This window comes from Podarcis gaigeae (genome assembly GCF_964106915.1).
Source record: "Podarcis gaigeae genome assembly, chromosome: 4".
Taxonomy (NCBI): Eukaryota; Metazoa; Chordata; class Lepidosauria; order Squamata; family Lacertidae; genus Podarcis; species Podarcis gaigeae.
In genome coordinates, this window is record NC_139677.1 from 8932515 (window position 1) to 8952867 (window position 20353).

Below are 20353 nucleotides of genomic sequence, written 5' to 3' on the forward strand. Positions count from 1 at the left end.
CCTTCAGTGAGAGGCACAGATGATGAGTAAATTTATAACACTACAGAAAAGTGTTGTTTAAAAAAAAACAAAAAACAAAATACACCATATGTACGTCACCTCATTTCTTTACCCTTTGTTCTCGTAAGCATTGAAAAGGTTTACATAGATAGCAATGGACTCAAATCAGTTTTATGTGCAACACATTTATATTAATTGGTTTGTCCTTTCAAGTTGTGTTTATCTCTTCGTTTCCATCATTGTTTCAAAGGTCACTCTGTTCCATTTGTAAATCCAACATGACAGAGATTAGTAAAAGGTGGGGTGGGGAGAACAACTAAATGAGTACATCATCAGGCAATCACACATCTCACAATTCGTTTATCTTACAAATACAAAATACCATCAAACATTTACTAAAACTTGTTTGCTATCGTAAAAAATATTGTTGTCAGGAGGATAACCAGATCTGTCATGATAAAAATACTGAATAAGAAAGTTGGAATTATGGCTTATGATTACAATTAGTTCTTAAATTCTTCTTGAAGCCAAATGTGCTGTCACTGTTATTCAAGTGTTTTGTAGATTTGCATGTATGAATGAACCTTTATGTATCAACTGCCACAAACCTGACTGCAATTTCTGGTTCCCTTGCGTAAATATGTGAAAAGGATCTAGGGGTCTCAGTAGACCACAAGCTTCACATGAGTCAACAGTGTGATGCAGCAGCAAAATAGTTAATGCTACTCTAGGCTGCATCAACAGAAGTATAGAATCCCAGTCAAGGGAAGTAATAGTACCACTCTATTCTGATTTGGTCAGACCACACATGGAGTACCGTATCCAGTTCTGTGGACCACAACTTAAGGAGGATTTTGACAAGCTGGAACGTGTGCAGGAGAGGGCAACCAAGATGACCAAGGATCTGAAAACCAAGACTTACAAGGAATTGTGAGGGAACTGGGTATGTTTAGCCTAGGAAAGAGTAGATTGAGATGAGGTATGGTAGCCATCTTCAAATATCTAAAAGGTGTCACATGGAGGATGAAGCAAGCCTGTTTTCTCCTAAGACAACGGATTCAAGTTACAAGAAAGGAGATTCCGACTAAACATCAGAAAGAACTTCAACAGTGGAACAGACTGCCATGGGAGGTGGTGGACTTTCCTTCACTGGAGGTTTTTCAGCAGAGGTTGGATGGCCATGTGTCATGTATGGTCTAGTTGAGATTCCTGCATTGAAGGAGGCTGGACTAGCGGACCCTCAGGAACCTCTCCAACTCTTAAGATTCTATGATTCTATGTCTAACACACAGAAAGAAGTGGCAGGTATGCCCAGAGGAGAGCATCAATTGTATTTGCATCAGCAGTTGTTCCTGCTCAAAAGACAAGCCATTTTCAGTTATTAAAGTGACTTGTTATTGAAGCAACTGCATGTGGTACAGCTCTAGTTTGGCAGTGGATCACCACTGCATAGGCAAATTATTTATCTGGACCTCAAGCCAGAAGTCACTACTCTGCATCCATTGCTAACCTTACTATGTGAATGAAGAGGCACGAGCCTAATTAAATTCCAGACTAACTGAGCTATTCTCCTAAAATAAAGAACATGAGCAGGGGAGGATAACTTTTAAAATCACAGTTGCAAAAATGGCCTTGACTTCAATTAATTCCCTTTACAGGTTTGGCATCCGTGGCGTTACAAAAAGCGAATAAAATTATATGATATGAGCCAAACTTTTAAGGAAGAGGCTAACATTAACTAGTAATAGGCACATAAAATTGATTTCTCATCCTAACCCTAAGGTGGTCTAAGTTTTAAATGTCAGTCTTATTTCTTGTGGGTTAAGTGGTGTTAGTTTCTGATACTTTTCAAAGGCCCCGGGAGCATGTCCTAGAATGAGCACTGAGTGTATCTGAAAACCAAACAGAAGCCGGGAAAACATATTTTGAATATATAATTTATAAGATTCCGTCATCCCCCACCCCCCGTGACAGTGATAAGGAAACTGTAGGAAATGCCAGAGGGTAGCTCATGATGTGAGACCATGAGACGTCTAAAGCAATGCCAACCATCTGATTGAATTGTTCTTTAGAACAGCACCTCAAGGTATTTCAGTACTTGCTACAAAAGTATATTGGAGAAATGAGGGTAAAATCAAAAGCCGATTTGGCACCGAGGAACATCAGAAATAAAATTTAGTATTAATGGAATGTTTAGGTTTTGTCCTTGTTGTCAAGCCTTTTGCAGTGCATCATGCATCTATTTTCTTTAAGCACCCTTAAAAGCAAATGTAACCACATCTCATATCTCTGATGTGGAATGAGAGGGGAAAATGTTTAAGCTAGTTAAATTCCCAACAAAAACTAATATATAGGCATCTTCTTCCTCAGGGTGAATAACGGGTGGGTCCCCTTTCAATGGGACTAAAGTTTGTGGGAAGGAAAACACTGCAACGCTCCCTTAGCTCTTGGTTCTGATCACAAAGAGAGAGAGAGGTGCTATTTAAATAAGTTACTTAGTGTATTGTCTAGTTTGGGCCCAACCTTCAAGGGGAAAGAGAGTAAACAGCTATTGTTACTGTATACGGCTGGCAGGGGTGACAACTTGAATAAAATATTGGATGGAGGCAAGTAAGCCCCGCCCTGCATAATCAATCACATGATGCAGTGCATGCACACCATTTGAATGGCCATGCCCATCAACTGGGGGGGTAGCCCCCTCAAATATTTTATTTTGGGGGTGGGCAAAAACCACTCAGCCCCTAGGAGTTGGCTCCTATGATGGCTGATATAACTGCTGGCATATTCATACACTGTGCCGGTGCACACATGCACCCGGGCTGGACACATTTACACAACTAAGAGAACTATGTGATGCTGTTTATGTCATTTCCCTTTGTGGAATTTAAGCAGTAACTTTTATGGAACTTTTAATCAAAATATGTGAGATGGGGGGAGAATGATACCTTATGAAAATAGTTACTGTAACTTTAATAACTTAGTGAGTCCCAAAGAATAACCAAAGAATAACCAAAGAGTTTTTGAGTTGCGCTCCGCGGAGACCCAGAAGTAACATGCGCAGGTTTCACACATGCGCAGACGATCAAAATGACGTTACGCGCATGCGCGGAAGCGGCGACCTGTGCACACGCAGACGCGGGTTGCGTTCGCTTCAGGATGCAAACGGGGCTCCAGAACAGATCCCGTTCGCATCCAGAGGTACAACTGTAGCTAAAAAGCTAGGAATAAATCAAGTTACCATGGTTAAAAAAGGCCTGGACATTCCTTAGTGGTTTTAACTTTCTGAAACCTTCAATGGCTCCTGTCACTGGATATAGTTATTTCTGTGTTTATGCAAGCTATATATATAATTCCATTTATTCTGATCATTTACCACTTGTAGCATTTGGCCATCTACATATATTATCAAACCAAACATATTCTATCTCTGCTCTCTCCCTCTCTGAAGTTTCATGTATACACACCATGGCTTTTTAACTACTCTTGAAAGTGACCCGCTGATACCCAAGCCTGACGTTTTTATAGTTTGTGTAGTAACATGGGGGAACTAAATTCACAACTGAATTACAGTGATGGGATAAAGGGTGTCTGGGTGTAAGGGGAGGGGGAGATGGCATTTGATGTGGTCTTTCCACAATTAAGTAAAATTATTATTATTACTTCTGTTTACTTACCAACTTACATCATTCTGCCAGTTTCTAAACCTGTAGTGAAATGCCTTCCTGCTTCATCTTTGAGTCTTCTCAATGACCTTTTTTCCTTTTTCTTTTTTTGGCAGTACTTCCTCTACTTGGCCACTTCCCCTCTATTTTGATATATTTATGGTTTAAATATACTAGACCTGAGGTCTTGCAAAGTGGCAAAAATGTACAAGAAGTCAAACGAAAGTGCATCTAAACTCCATTATTTCCCTATTAACCCTAAGGCTGCAATCCTTAAACACGCTGACTTTGGAGAATGTCCCACTGAAATCAGTAGGGTTTGCATTTGAGCAGGTATGTAATAGGATTGCAATGCTGGTCTAATGAAATTTAACAGGCGGCGGTTGTAGCTTCTTCTGATGGAAGGATAAAAATAATTATTCCAAGCGTTTGCATGACCAATAGGGGGAAGATATGATTAAAACAATTTCTATCCTGCTAGTGGAATTTGGTCTCCTATGCAGAACCACAACATCCTTGTCTTTGTATTCTCTTTCGTTCGTTCGTCCCTTTGCAGTGCAGATTATAGGCCCTAGCACACAAAATGACCCCAAGGAAGTAAGTACATTTCTTGGCTGAACAATTTATCAACAGCTTGAAATGACAGGAATGGTGATTCAATCCTGCATCTTAGCATATCGGATGTAGGCCACATTCCTCAGTGTGTGGAACCCGGAGAGCGGGAAAGAAGTCCCTGTCGCATTTGCCCTTTCATAGAGATGGAAATATTATTAGAAAGGACATAAACAGACTAATTAAATCACAGCAGTATGGCCGAGATGACAGCTGGTACAGCGTGTGACTGAGCCGATCCATATCTGCACGCAGGAGGCCCTTCACTTCCAATCCACTCGCTATTAGGTGCTCTCAGGCTTGCTGTGCAGACATTAAATAATAACATATCATTTCCAAGGCTAAAGTGACTTAAAGAAATAAAAAAGGGGATTTTCTAACCAAGAAATCTTTTGTGCCATAAGGAAACGGAGAGAGAATTAGGGGAGGGAGGTGCAAGGAAGAAAGGGAGAATCATTTACCACACAGTTCTCTTTTTGAGATAAAGATGTAATAATGCCATTACCTTTCATCAGCAGGATCCTTGAAAATCAACACTCTTTGCTTATCACGCTGTGAAATACAAATAGAGCTAAAGGCATGGTCCACAAGGCACCGCAGCAGCTATATTAACTAACAGATCTGCCCTTTGTGAAAGAAACCGTATCCGTTTCATTAGTGAAGACTCTAATTCAAAACTGTTGAAAATGAACTGCACACACTGTTTTAATAACAACATTCCTAGTCATTATCAAACTAGCAATTCTCTCAGTGCTGAATAAATGCAAGGGCCAATGTTTCCATTAGAACCTGCTGTTAAGAAAAACCATATTCTAAACCTTTCTGCTTCCCTTCCTGTTTGGTCTTTCAAGTGTCACGGCTCCCTACATCATTGCTGTCAAAGCTACACACACATTTCCCCCGAATATACAAAATGTTTATCCATCAACGTTTTTAAAAATAGCTAATTCAACTATAGTCAAAGGCACCTGCAAAATGTGGCACAACTGCTCTCGGAGAATACTGAATTAAACAGACAGTTTGAAAATTACTTGTCCAAACCTTTCATGTAATTTCCACTGAGGGCAAACCTGTAAACTGGTGCAGATCACCAAATTATGAACTGGAACCTAGAAAGAAGGGTTCTATATCTAAGACCAAGAAAGATATCCCAGTTTGGGCATACACTTCTGAAGTACAATGAGGAAAGCCGGAGAGAGGCAGGGAGCAATTTATGGGAAGCTGGAGTGCATTTCTAAACTCATGGTGCATAATATAGAATGAATATCTAAACATTATTAATGAAATGTTTGCAAGAAACCCAGTGCCGAATAGAAATTTAGAGAGCATCACCACCAGTTTCTGTGATGCATCACAAACCTTAAAAAAAACTTGAAATCATACTTTATTTTATTTTTTAATGCTTTTAAAGAAACATAATTAGTACCTAGATTAATTATAAATTAATTAGTACCTAATTATTAGTGGTACCTACAGAAATGAGTTAAAATGGTATCTGATTTTCAAACATGTTAAGACACACACTTCTAACCTTATAACTAAAATCAATTGTCCTTTATGAAATCCACAAAGTTAATGGCTACTTTTCTAAGTAAAAAGAGCCATATGGACAATGTTTGACTTTTGAGTCAAATAAGAACACAACACAATTTAAGTCATGTACAATTTATTTTTATTACTGTGAGCTTCCTACTGGGTCCAGGGACTAGCAAGTCACAGCAGGCACTGTGTCAAGCAACATATGATTTGTAGTTCCATTATTCTTTCTCTCCCCGCCCCCCCCAAAAAGCAACCATTGGAAGTTGGAACCTTCAGTAGAGAGCCAGACTACGTAGGAGAGCGTCAGAGTATGTAGTACTTCCCTTGCCAGCCCTTTATACAATCGAATTTCCCTTCCCTGGGGCATTTTTCCTACCCAGGAAAGATACAGGTCTTGGATTAAGACTCTTCGTGGAGATAAAAGCAACTTCCTAGGGTGAGCCCCAAAGGGGTGATCCTCATTAAACGTTCATGCAGAGAGGTGGAGGCACAGACACAAGTTGCTCCAATCAGGGAGTGGACACACACACACACCCCAGTCAGACCCCATGCACTTACACAATCCTGACTTTGACACCCCCACTTCCGCTGCTCCTGCTGGTGTGGAAAGTTAACTACCGAAAGATGGTCCCTCCCTCTCTGTTGCCAAGCAGTAGTCATTTGGAGTTTTGCTTAGTGAACATACTCACCAGTCTACACTGCTGGTCACCTTCCACTTTAGGCCTCCTTGTCCTGTCCTTTGCTTGCCGTCCCTTTCCTAATTACCTACTACTTCCTTCTAAGACTCATATTTTAGTCCACTAACCCTTCCCAGGTAAGGCAGCGTTGCAGGCTGGTGATGCCTCTTCCACTAGATCCATCATGGGTTCAGGTTGCTGGGACTGCCTGGATGGCAAGGGGGTTTGGAAGCTCCCCACACCAACCAGGATTTGGATCCAAGCCTGCCTACATGATTGGCCAATGACAGGCAGGCTTGGAGGGAGGGCCTTCCAGGCCAGACGGAGCAGGTAGGCTTCCTTCAGGCTCACTCCCGAGGCATTTAAAACAGCCTGTCCTGTTCCCGACACCTGGTCCCCCTCATCAGATGCTACACCCAACAACCCCCTTTTGTTCATGCTGTGTCTTGGGTATTCTGACCTTGGTATGACATTGTTGGGCGTGTATTCGGTGCCAGGCAGGAAATTGTCCACCCGGCAAACTGGCTCCAACCTAATGGTTTTGCCTACCTCATAGCAAATGTCACAACTTTGGCAGTTGGATTAGTCTTGGTTGAAGGGGAGCTTGTAGTCTCTGATTGCTCCTCCAATTGTGGGGCAACTTGTTAAAGGAGGAGTTGCTTAAGTCCATATGCCCAGGCACAATTTCACAATTAGTATCTTCCAGTACACTGCTATGACAAATAACGCGGGAAAATAAGATTGCTGCCAGGTTTATTAAAAATAAAATCTTTCTACCTTCATTATCAGAAGCCAAGTTGTTGAGCCCTGCCAAAGAATATGAGTTGAGTTGAGTTGAGTTCTAAGCCGAAACAGTTTAGAAAAATGAGGTTAAATCCTCACCCACTTTAGGTGACTGGAAGAAAACTGCACCAACTCTCTCTCACACACACAAAAGAAAACAGAAGTGTCTTTTTTTCTACTCAACAATGTAATAATAACTAATCCAAAATATTTCAAGCAACAATAACAATTCGTTATGTGTAAAATTGTAGTACATTTGCTAGTACACTGTTGTACAAGCTGCAAAAATATTTTAATACTATAACCTACTAGGAAATGCAACTATTTTTTTTCACTGTACAGTAGTTTGAGAAATGTTCTGGCATGTTATAAATCTGAGAACAGCCCAGCTGACCAACATTACTGAAATGAAGGTAATACCAAAATCTGATAGTATGACTGACTAAATGTCAGCAGCAACAGGTGCAGCTACAGAAACTGTGATATTCAGTCACCACTACCAGGAAAGGTTCAGGTGGGAGTTGTGTGTTTAGTGACTTAAATCACTATTTGAGGGGCGGGGATACAGAAAAAAATGAATTTGTAGGGTGACGTGCTACATCTCTGCAGAGATGCATGACTTGTAGTAGTTGTGCCAATGGCATCATCAACCTACATATCCTGCTAGTATTCTCTGTGGGCACACTTAAAACTGTGAAACCTGGGCTAATCTTATCTCCTTGGCTACCACCTGGCAATGATGGCCAGTACATTCATGAGTCCAAATTCCCCAGTTCTACACATCCCACACAGACTGCTATATATTTCATACTGAAACCCAACTGCATAAGTGGATTTCTATTGCACAAGTGGCTACATATCAAGGATTATTGTCCTTTAACTTTTTAGGTTCAGAGTTAACTAATGAGTTATGCTACTGCAAGCCAGAGGAAGGTCTTTTGCTGGTGAAATGGGGCTTTTCTTCCCCTCTCCTCCCCTTCATGCCCCCATACGCCCCTCAAATTGGGTCGGGGAACCCCCAGTACAGCGCATGGGGGAGGGGTGAGATCTTCCCATCTGGCAAACTGAAAGGTTTGCGCCAATGGAACAATCTCCTTAGTTGAATTCCTCCCTCAGAGTTTAAATTCCTTACACATCTGCTAAATAAGCAGGAGCAAAAGCAGTTTCCCACTAGAAAGGGCTTGCAATAACTGCAAATCCCAAAGCTGCAAGTACAAAGCAAGTCTTGCTATTCAATGGGGAACCTTTTGGACTCTAGCATTGGGGCTTTCTTTGCTGCATGAAATATTCAAATAGTGCTTATGCACAACACAGTGTTAATGCATTTGACTTGGGATTCGTTTCATCCAACCCAATATTTTGACAAATTTGTACCACACAATAAACATTTTTGTAAACACATGAGAAAAAATGAAACCCAGGTCTACTCAACAGCAAATTTATAATTACTGGTAAGGAAAATACTTATATGGAGAAAGCAAGTTTTGGAGCATCTTCTTATTGGTTCATTGCAACTTGTGTTTTACAACCTGAAAATTGTCAAAGCCAACCGCAAAAATTTTAGTAGACTTGTAGATAGTAACATAACAATATCAATAAGATGTGTACATACATCATTGGCCACAGAGCTGCAGGGCAAGGATGAATTTGCACATGTCTGAACTGTGGTTCAAGCCCAGGGAAGCTCTGAACCCAGGAAAAGTTGTTGGAATGATAATACTTTAAGTATAAAGGAAGGTTTATAATCATTTGGTTTAGACTGTAAACCTAAGAGTTCTACTTCCAATTAAAGGCAATAAACTTACTATTTAAGGATAGGGAGGCAAATCTCTTGGAAGACTAATAAAATTTACATTAGCTTCTAATAAAGTATCATTTGAATGAAACTTTGTCCTGAAACATTGGACTGTTTCTACTGTGTATTTTGCCTTTTCGCCTCCCTTTAAGCTATAGAAGAATTACACACTTTAATGGTTGTTGTGTTAGTCGGTTACATTTTTTTTAAAAAAAGCAGTTCTGTGACATCTTAAATACTATGTTTTATGGCAGTGCAAGCTTTCATAGGCCAGAGCCCACTTTGTCAGATGATAGTTAGATTTATATGGCCTGCCTATGGAGAATTTCATCTGTCATTTGCAGTGATACTGAAGCTTACAGCGTTTAAATATTTAGCTATTTCAGGGCACTTCCTTCCTTATATTTGCGGAGAAGAATCACACAGACTCTAATAGGATTTATCAAAGTAATACAATTAGTTAAGTCACGTTTCTTATTATGGCATGCTTAAAATATCATGTTGCTATAATTGTCAGGACATCAGTGGATACAACAACAATGAAAGAAAGTAGATGGACCAAAAATTCTAAAACTATGGTTCAAATTTCTTGCTGAAGAAGCAAATTATGAAAAAATTATGAAAGTAGCGCAGTGTTTGGATCTAACATAAAGAGAGTATTTTGTAAATAAAATCATAAAACATTCTTGTTACATTTCTTTGCTCCATTATGACTGGAGTTACAAATATATGTTTGGGCCAGAAATAAACTAAAGCTTTATTTTCGTACTGATATTAAATGATACAAAGATTTATGGTAAGTACACCAATATATGTGTTGCTTCAAAGCCTAAAGTCCACCACCACCACCCCAATCACACACACATCCCTAGATTATAACCCTCAGGAAGCAGCCTTAGCCAAATCCAATTTTTAACATGTCATTTAACATGTCAGGAGTCTTGGTTGACCACAAACTTGACATGAGTCAACAGTGTGACGCGGCAGCTAAAAAAGCCAATGCAATTCTGGGCTGCTAGCATCTAGATCAAGGGAAGTAATAGTGCCACTGTATTCTGCTCTGGTCAGACCTCACCTGGAGTACTGTGTCCAGTTCTGGGCACCACAGTTCAAGAAGGACACTGACAAACTGGAACGTGTCCAGAGGAGGGCAACCAAAATGGTCAAAGGCCTGGAAACGATGCCTTATGAGGAACGGCTAAGGGAGCTGGGCATGTTTAGCCTGGAGAAGAGGAGGTTAAGGGGTGATATGATAGCCATGTTCAAATATAAAAAAGGATGTCACATAGAGGAGAGAGAAAGGTTGTTTTCTGCTGCTCCAGAGAAGCGGACACGGAGCAATGGTTCCAAACTACAAGAAAGAAGATTCCACCTAAACATTAGGAAGAACTTCCTGACAGTAAGAGCTGTTCGACAGTGGAATTTGCTGCCAAGGAGTGTGGTGGAATCTCCTTCTTTGGAGGTCTTTAAGCAGAGGCTTGAGAACCATATGTCAGGAGTGCTCTGATGGTGTTTCCTGCTTGGCAGGGGGTTGAACTCGATGGCCCTTGTGGTCTTTTCCAACTCTATGATTCTATGATTCATTAATTCATTGTTTCTGGAGCTTCAATCTGCTGACACTACAAGCTCAATTTAGACCTGGGGAGGCATCTCACTTTTCTTTTAAATGCTATTGACTATCTAACACAAAAACACCACTGTTTCGCCAGTCCTTTTATAAATTTGCTAATCCCTGTTCAAATTATTACATCAGAGTGGCTGCCTCACACTTTCCAGCAGTGAAATGCAAGGGAACAAATCCCAGAAACAGTACTGGCATCCGAAATATTCTTTACGTCAAATTCATTGCGCCAAATTCCTTTTCTGTCCCTTAAGTGCGCCTTTCATACTAAAAAGTCTAAGAACCTGTTATCTGATGCACTATCCCGGGAATGTGGCATTTCCACAGAATAAATACAAAAATGCATTTTTAACAGGAAAGTGAAACACTTAAAACATAATGTACTGCTCTAGGGCGTTTTGACTACTGCTTTGCAAAGACTTGTGATAGCAGGTTTACCCATTTATCCTAAAACAGTGATAAAGAGTGTCTGAATGATTGCCAAATGCATGTCATATGTCTAAAGCAACTTGTGGGTAATGTCTTATTCTTCAGGTTAAATTTTTATTATCACAAGGAGAAAGCACTTGTATATCATGTCTAACTACTATGGCTCACATTTGTCTTGAGACACCTATTTTTCTGCACAATGCAACTTTTCAGAAATGCAACTGAGCTGTGCATAACCAGTGTGTTTGTCCCTTTGCGAAATACCTGCAAAACCAGAAATGTAAAAGCAGCATACGTGTATGTGTACATACTCAAAACAACAGGAGGAAAAAGGCGTTAAAGTATGTTAAGCAACAGCAGAAAAAAATCTTACAAAGTAACAATACTGCCATTGAATAGAGACTTTAGAAAGAGCACGCTTTGGCTTTTTCACCCTCCGATTTGGAATCTGCTCACAGTACTGCCAGCTTAACCAAAAAGGATTAACTCTCATATCCAACTGAGAACACAGATAATTCTCAGTAATTGGTAAAAAATGAAGATGAATGGGTCTGAGAGATAAGGAGCAATTAGCTCATCAGCAGTTACAGCTGTGCACTCAATCCGGATCCATCTCCTGAGTCTCGGCCCCTTTTAAAGAACCCAGGCAGAAGAAGCACACAGGACACCTCCTCCTTCCCAAAATCAGTGGTGTACCTGCCCATCATTCTTCCTCTTCCTTTTTATTTCCTCACTGTACACGACACCTGTCATAGCATTCTATGTAAATTACTACCTCCCCTAGGACCGAAGTCTACAGCCAATCTTCCTTTTCAACTTAAGGAAGGGGGGGGGGGGCGCAGAAACCAAATGACTACTGTAGACAGTCTTAAATTCCCTGTCAATCGTTTCATTATAGCAGCATCATCTGTTTGAAAATATAAGCAATTCCCTCATCTAATTATAGGGAGGATTTGAGGTTCATTAACATTGCCAAGCAAGAGATTCAGATGTGCAACCGCAGAGCTGTGCTCAGTGGCCTGCATGTGTTTCCTTATATTTGCTTTCTCAAGGACTCGAAGACTTTCTTTCCCCCCCGAAGCCATAAAATTAATTCTTCCTTCTAAAATAAGACACATGAATTGAGAGAAAGGAAATGACTACATTTTAAACTGTTCTGTTCTTAGAGGCAGCCACTGGAGGCAAATATTTTCTAATCAATTGCTTTGATACTCTTGCGCTGTCGTTTTGTAGAGCAAAGAATATAATAAGTTTAAGGAAGGCAAAAAAAAATTCTCGGGCAACAGATCTTGACTTATTGTAAACATGCCTCTTACTGTTTTGAACGTTGTAAATTTGTGCAGATAAAAAAGGAAGTCTGGTGTGTCAAGAACACCACTCCATTTTCAACACATCTTGTGGTTGCCTCATGGATCATTCTATCCAAGTCCCTTGCATTTCCTAACTAATGTGTTTAGAAACAGAGAACACTAAAGTCATTTCGATTGCTTCATTTCCTTAAAGAAATAATAGCAGGAGTTTTTAAAAAGTATAATTGCAGCTTAAACAATGAGATTTGTTTTTGGAACATCTGTTTTGAGATCATATTGTAAATGAACTCATTTCCTACTTTGCAAGTAATTTACTATTGTTGATCACTGTTTACAAGATATGTGGCTCAGTCATTAGGTAATGGCAAAGGCTCTTCACAGATCCTTGGAGAATGCTTTAGAATGTTTGCTCAGTATTATTCTGACATTAATGCTTAAAGCAGTGGGGAAATGGGTGATTTTCCCTTCCATCTTGATAAGCCACCGTCCACAAAAATAGGTCATACCTGTATAGCATGCTTTCTTAAAACGTTCTTATAACTTTTTGGTCTCCATTTCTATCCGTTTCCCAATGAACATAGTCTGATATTATACAGTGGTACCTCTGGTTACGAACTTAATTCGTTCCGGAGGTCTATTCTTAACCCGAAACCGTTCTTAACCTGAGGTAACGCTTTAGCTAATGGGGCCTCACGCTGCCGCCACGCTGCCAAAGTTCTTAACCCAAGGTACCACTTCTGGATTAGCAGAGTTTGTAACCCAAAGTGTTTGTAACCCAAGGTGCCACAGTAGTATCTACACACACAAACACACAACTTCTACAGCTTCAAGAAAAAGCTTCAATTTAAAAATGCATGTTTTGTGTCATAAGAAGCTCTTTGTGAAGGAGAAAATGATGTGTACCGGTACTTAGAATCAAGGCTAAGTTCAAGGCTACCCCCATTCTCTTTAAAAGCCATAGACAGTGGTGGACATGTGGCATCTATTGTATGTAAACATGGAGCTGTCTCCAGAGCCGAAGTGAATGGGAAGTCCCCACCCAGGAGCTACATGCAAACACCATAGCACTCAACATTTATATAGCACTTCAGATGGTTCAAAGCACTTCAGATCCATTATCTCAGCAATCCTTACAACGATGCCAGGAGAGGTGTCAAATTTATTATTTTGTATTTTAGATTTGGGGAAGTGGGGTGGGGAGGAGAGTGAGACTGAGAAACTGTGGCTTCTCTAAAGCTAACCAGGGACTCGTAGTTCACAGCTAAAGAGTCCTGGCTCTCAAAGTGAAGGCCCTCTATAGCAAGCCCACGAAGCAGCCTTCTACTGAGTCAGACCACTGCTCTATCTTACGCCATACCGCCAACACTAACTGGCTGCCTGGCCTTTGAGGAATCACAAGATTGGAAGGGATCTTAAGGGTCATCTTGTCGAACCCCCTGCAATGCGGCTGGGGAGGTTGGTGCCATGGCCAGAGCCAAAATAAGCCTTTACTGTAACAACTTCATGGAGAGTCCTGGCACCTTTTTTTTTCTAGAAAAAGGACACAGGATATATGAGGGGAGGGATTCAGTGCCCCCATCATCCAAACTGATGATCTGCATTGTTAGGGATACAGCACTGATCACCTATTAGAGAATGGAAACAGAGACCTGATCCATGAAGGAAAACACAATGCTGCTTGATGAATACGAGTTTTATGAAGCACATTACACCTTTTGTACATGTGCTTAGCATTCATAAAGGTGATCTGCAGGTGGAATCTTGCTTCTGCACACAGATTTGTGCGCGCACACACACATATATATATGGATGAGTATCTATAATCTATTTCTTTAATAAAGAAAAAAAATGGACATCTATATAACTAGTGGCTAGAATCCACATCATCAGATTTTGTTCTTGGGCTGACCTTTCAGATAGCATTCTCCCCAAAACCTGAACAGCTCCAGCATGTTCATGCTATTTTATCCCTATTTTTTTTTTGGGGGGGGGGGTTATTCTGGGACAACCTTCTGTAAGGCCAATTAAGGAAAAACATGAGTTGCACCTCTTTGGATCCCAGCCAGCTTATTTTAAACTCATTTTTGCATTTGCATTAGAGAAATAATTACAGAAATAAAAGGCTTTCTACTAAATATGAATGTGACCTTGCTCTTAAAGGGGGGCGGATCACTTTATAAGATCATACTCTTAAGAATAGTACGGCTTTGATGTCTGGCTTATGTAGCTGTGACTTTAAACAACCAGGCTAAAATAATTTATCTCTGCTGCATGCTCTGTGAGAAGTTGCCACTAAAAAGAATCCAGGACATTTTTCCTTCTTATCTGCAGTGTAGCTGGTATCAGCCAAGCTGTCACAAGACAGTGCTTGATATAAACAAGAGATTGCAAAGACATCTCAGTAATCAATATTAGGATGGCTACAGTATGGAAGCCCCAACCACTGCATATCATTTGTCTCAAGCATCTATTTCTATGACCAAATGAAGCATTAATTCAAATCATAAATCTATGGTGATTTAAAACTGGGAATGAGCACCTGCCTGCTTTAATGATTTATTTTGTACATTTCAGTAAGCAGGAGATTTGTCCATATGAACTGACAGGTCACCTTCAGATGCCAGTACTAGACTGTTTATCACCATGCAGACTAGCATCTCATCTTAGCAAGTAAATATTAAACTAAAAGAATGCTAGCTGATTGTGGAAAGGAGAGAACAGGTACTGCGGCTATATATTTTATTTAAGCCACACTTGGAACCCTCCATGTGGATTTCCTGTTTCCCAAAGCTTAAAAGGCAGCAACAAAAAATGGGGAGGTAAGAGAAGTAATAAATGATTAGTTTCAATTGTAGTTTACCTCCTTCAGATCATTTTATTTCGTGACTTTTCCCCTGTTGCTGCTATGATCATAGTGATTATGGTTATTTTAGAGTACCTACAATAAGGGCTGTACCTAAAATAAAATACTAAAATACTCCAACTTCAGGTTTACTGTCTGAGAAAAGCACCCAAGATTAAAGTAGAGAAGGCAGTGCAATTTTAGAATGCCATGGGTACCCGAGGACAGAGAAATGGCTTCCTGTTTGTGGAATTCTCTCCCCATGAAGGCTCACCTAGCACCTTCATTATACATGTTTAGGTGCCAGGAAAAAATGCTCCTCTTCAACCAGGCCTTCTATCCCACAATGTGTTTGGGGGGGGGGTTGCTCTTATTGTGTATTTTGTGTTTTTATTTTGTGTTTTTATGCTGCAAATTTCCCTGAGATCTTCAGATGAAGGGCAGTATATAAATTTAAATAAACGAACAGACCTCCCACCAGACTTTGCTCCTCCTTATCTGTTTTTCTTTGTTTTGCTGATGTCTAGAGGAACTGCAACGTGCTCTTCCTCGTTTGCTAAAGAAGTAACATGCTAAAGATGTGAATTTGTATGTATGGATAGACTTGAAGCTGTTATGGATGGCTGCTGAACTAAGCCACTCTTTCAAAGCATTTTATGTTCAGGGAACACTTTTCACACTGATTTGTCTGCTGTGGAACCCCTGAATGTTTTGAAGGATGCTTGGGCATGTTTGCAGGGGTATGCTCAGACAATGTGGGTCTCTGGCCAGGCACAGGGAATATTATGTGCCCTGCAATATACCAGGAGCACCATCTCGCCCTCAGGATTATGAAGGCCCACCACTGCGATGCGGATGTGCAACGTCACATGCACACACCTGCATGTTGCGGCACGATTTGGATGCGGGCTCCTCTTTCTCCTCCTCTCCACAGCCAGCAAGATACCCTTTTCCACGGGGAGGGGCTTGAACTTGGAGGCAGAAACATGCTGCTTCTGCATCCGCCACCTCCCAAAGGGTGACGGTGGAGGGTGGAGCTGAACTGCTTCTCTCTCGGAGGCAACGCCACAGAGACTGGCTGGCTGCCTCTCTCTGGCTTTGCTCATTGACTTTGGCCCCCACCACCTACTGGAGTTGGCTCTTATGCAACTAACCCATCATTCCTGTGTTTGCACAACTACTAATCTCTCTACAAGACCATATCCAAATACTGCCATCTGAATACTATGCTCAATGGTTCTAATATAGAGATTCAAGGGTAAAAAAACCCACATTGATATGAACATCAAAATCTAACTGTACTGTAAACATGGCTTCCAAATAAGCTAGCAATGACATTTGTACAGCTTACTTTTAAAATCTGTCCTGTTTTTTTGTGGGGGGGTGTTCAGTGCAGGTGCCATTGACACTGTGCAGAATAATGGTTCCTCTAGATCTCTCATTGTTTACTGTGACAATGGGTCGTTAAAAGAGTCTCATTGTTAAGCACTGATTGATCTGGTTCTATTATTAGTTTGTATTCTTAGGGCTGCAAGGGGGTGGGGCAAGCTGTATCATGGTGACAGAAACATCCTCATCCCAGAAGTTCCAAGCAGAAGCAAAAAGAAAAAAGTGCAAGCCGATCCGAGAAGAGTGATGGATGTGGATTAAGCATGCAGTGCGTTTGGGTTTAGATACGTTTGATGCATGAGAAGGTGGACTGGACAGGCTCCAAATCTATTGCACAGTTGACAAAAGGAAGTGCAGCACAGAGGCAAAGGCCAGGTACTATCAAAAGCTCTGTTCTGTTCTACATTACAAATGGAAAAATATGTGGAGGCAGAGATGTATAGGAACATGCTTACAGACTATCGGGTTGTTCCATATGCTGCATTCGTTTTCGACCTGGATTCACGATGCAACACAGAGGCTGACAATTTTTTGGCTGGAAACATTTGTTGTCACCAGGACCCACACACCTTTCTCCTCCAGGCGGCCAAGGTATTCTGATGCTCAGAAAGGCAGCACCATCTCAGGGTGGAAATCCCCGGCTGCTCTTTCGAGCTCTAAGCTTGGAGCTGGGAGAATAAGAGAAATCAACCCCCTCCCCAACACAGCTCAGAGCCAGTGGGGCAGAAGCTTGATGTGCAACTTTGTCACACAGACCAGGAGGTGTTCTGGGTTCACAACGCCCCTTGAGTGCGGAGGGCACCCCACACATTTCTAAACATTCATCTCCAGCTTCATGCTGAAGGGACAAGGTGGAATCACATCCGATTGTCCCAGCTTGTAGTTCCAGGTTCAGGATCATTTAGCTAACCAGAACCCAGAACCAAAGTGAGGATAAGTGAGATTATGGATCCCTAATCCAATATCATCATTCTTCTCACCTCATCCTGGGGCTATTTAGACCAAGGTTATTAACAAAACTCTGTTCAGTGTGCCTCAGACCCAGATTTATAGGGACAAAAATGCATGGCACTTTAAACACCAGTACCAAAATATCAGCCACACTTACACATGTATATATGTGTGTCTGTGTGATAACTAATTCAGAAAAATAAAGGCAAGTACAGAGAAAACGAAGGAAATTGAGACTTCCAGAAAGGATGCTGGAGTTTTAGTTCCATTCTTAAAATCTCTAAATATTAGAATCGTCAACCAATACTTTTTGAGCAATTGCCTGCCTTTTAAATGAATTATCACTTAATTAAATGGCCATATTTATGTATTACAAAACCCTCAACATGGATGCCTTTTTGAGATATGAAAGAAAGTATAAGAGAGCTTAACATTTAATCAAAATACTATGCACTGCTGGCAAGAAATGGCACCATCAATAATGCCTTTTATATTTCCTACTAGAATCTAAATAGTCTCAAAAAGTAAGCAAGCCCTACTAAACCTGTCATTTTGAACAAGTCATTTTACTTTTGTCAAGCTACATAAAAAATAGAAGACGTTCTTCATACCTCTCCTTTTCTCAATTGCTTAAAGGTAGCATCTACCTGTTCTCCCCCTTTGAAAAATATACGGTGTGTACTGTGCTTCTTGCCACCAATCCCTGCTCATTTCATTCAGCCAAGAAAACTATTCTTGTTTCTTTGCCTTGTGCTTCCCCTGCCCCACTCCCCAGCACATACCCTCCTTTGAGACCACTTTTAGTGGTGACCATTAAACTTCTGTGTTCATATCTATCTTCCCCATTCCCGAAACAGTTTTCCTAAGTGTACCTGTAGCTCCTCAACCCCCCGCCCCACCCCCCACCCCCGGTTGCTGAGACATTAACAGAAAAAGGAAGGGAAAACTGGCCTCGGAATCTGCTGACATGTGCACATTTGTTCCTTTTGTTCTTGGGCATGGGTTAAATAATAAATATGTACAGGAAGATTCAGAACAAAAAAGTTGTCAAGTTGTCATCCTTAAGAATAACCTCAAAAATTTGCAGAATACAAAAAGAGGAATATATTAGATTGTCATGTCTGCTTTATGTCTACGCGACCTCTGCCATGTACAATGGTTAACAGCACTAAAACTCCGCTTTCAGTTCACTTACTTACATTTATCTCAGAGAGCAGAAGGGAGCCATTACAATGGAATGACCTTAAAAGCTACCATAATTTTAAGTATATTTTAGCAAAGGAAATTTAGACATGTGTAAACACATCATGTTAACCCTGCATCTTATTAGACAGGGAGTCGTGCTAATGGTTCCAAATATTTAACATATGGTGGGGGCAGAAGAAGTTATCATTTAGGAATTTATCCATGAAAATTCAATACACAGTGGGTTGGATCCAGACTTAGTCAAGCTTAGGTCCACTCTGGGGATGCCTACATCTGGATCCAACCCAGTATTTCCAAACTTCATTATTTCTCTTTCAGCACTTGTAATGGAAGACGGAAATACCCACCAGACTGTGCAGCCTAATGCCTGCATTTCATTGGTCCAGTTGAATTCATCAAGACCAAAACAACCTTGCACCAAATATTTCTCGACTTAACTTGGCTGGGATTGGGCTGTTGAGTGTTTACTTCCAGTAGGACAGTGGGATACTGCGATATTTTTCTGTTTCATATAACCCTACCTAGAGTTTAACAATGAAAAGTCACCATCCAAATGTTTTTCTTTTAAATAATATAATAACGGGTCAGCAAAGGACCACATGCAAAAGTAATATTCTTACAATAGTAGCAAAAACAAATAATGCAAGAATCAGTCTTGTTATCTCTTATGGTATTACTTATATAAGAATTCTATTTTAGATCGGAAACTTACCCACACTAGAATTCAGATCCCCATTCTCAGACTCTGCTCCGTGCTGATTATTACTGGCATGATAGTTCGACATAGCTTCTAATTTAATTTTTTTCACCTTCATTGCTTCTGCAATGGCTGCATTGGTGGCAGCTGCTGCTGCAGCAGCTGCAGCTGTCAGACCTAAAAAGAGACAGGAATGGAACTAAATTAACTTCTACCAACTTTCCATTGAAATTGATACTCTTTTCGCATCATCTGCCACCAAAAGGAATTGACTAAGTTACTAAGAAGAAAATTCAGCAATGCACAATTTGGTGTGCTACATTTTCTTCCAAATTTGTTTATAGTACCAAATTCTCAATGAAGGCATGAGTTTTAAAAATAAGAAGTCAGCTCTCCAAAATGTAACCAAATAAACTTAAAAGTCCAGAAGATTGCAAGCTGGGAATGGTTTTTCTGTCAAGTCCTGTTAGTAAAGCTGTCAAACTTGTGTTTTTATCCACTCAGTGGTGGATTTAAGTTTTGGCTCATTACCTTAAGAGAGTGCATGCTAGTTCTAAACCAAGAAATACAGTAAGAATTCTGATTTTGTTCTCAGGCATGAGACACGTTACGAAAATAAATTTGATTCTGTAACTTGTGCACAAACCAAGTTATTTGCTTGGGCTATACCTGTCTCCAATACCACTTTCTTATTTATGCTTCATTGCAACCTTTAAGTGCACCTTTTTCAATGCTGCCATCCGTTCACTAACAGCAGGATCCCCAAAGCAGGTGTTTTTGGTGGTCTTTCCTCATTTGTATCATACTCTTCCTCTAAATCTCTGCCAATAACAAAAACTA

General features: G+C 40.5%; 1 protein-coding gene across 11 annotated transcripts in view; it reads right to left on the reverse strand.

Annotated features, from left to right (window-relative positions):
* The window catches only part of DACH1 (dachshund family transcription factor 1), a 352878-nt gene that overhangs the window by 152568 nt on the left and 179957 nt on the right, over positions 1-20353 (reverse strand). For 9 of the 11 annotated variants that reach the window (XM_083737813.1, XM_083737810.1, XM_083737816.1 and 6 more), the window contains exon 3: positions 19529-19690. The exons of the other annotated variants lie outside the window; for them this stretch is intronic. In XM_083737813.1, the coding sequence (XP_083593939.1) occupies positions 19529-19690 (162 nt within the window). The remainder of the gene's footprint in view (positions 1-19528; positions 19691-20353) is intronic. 11 annotated transcript variants of the gene reach the window in all.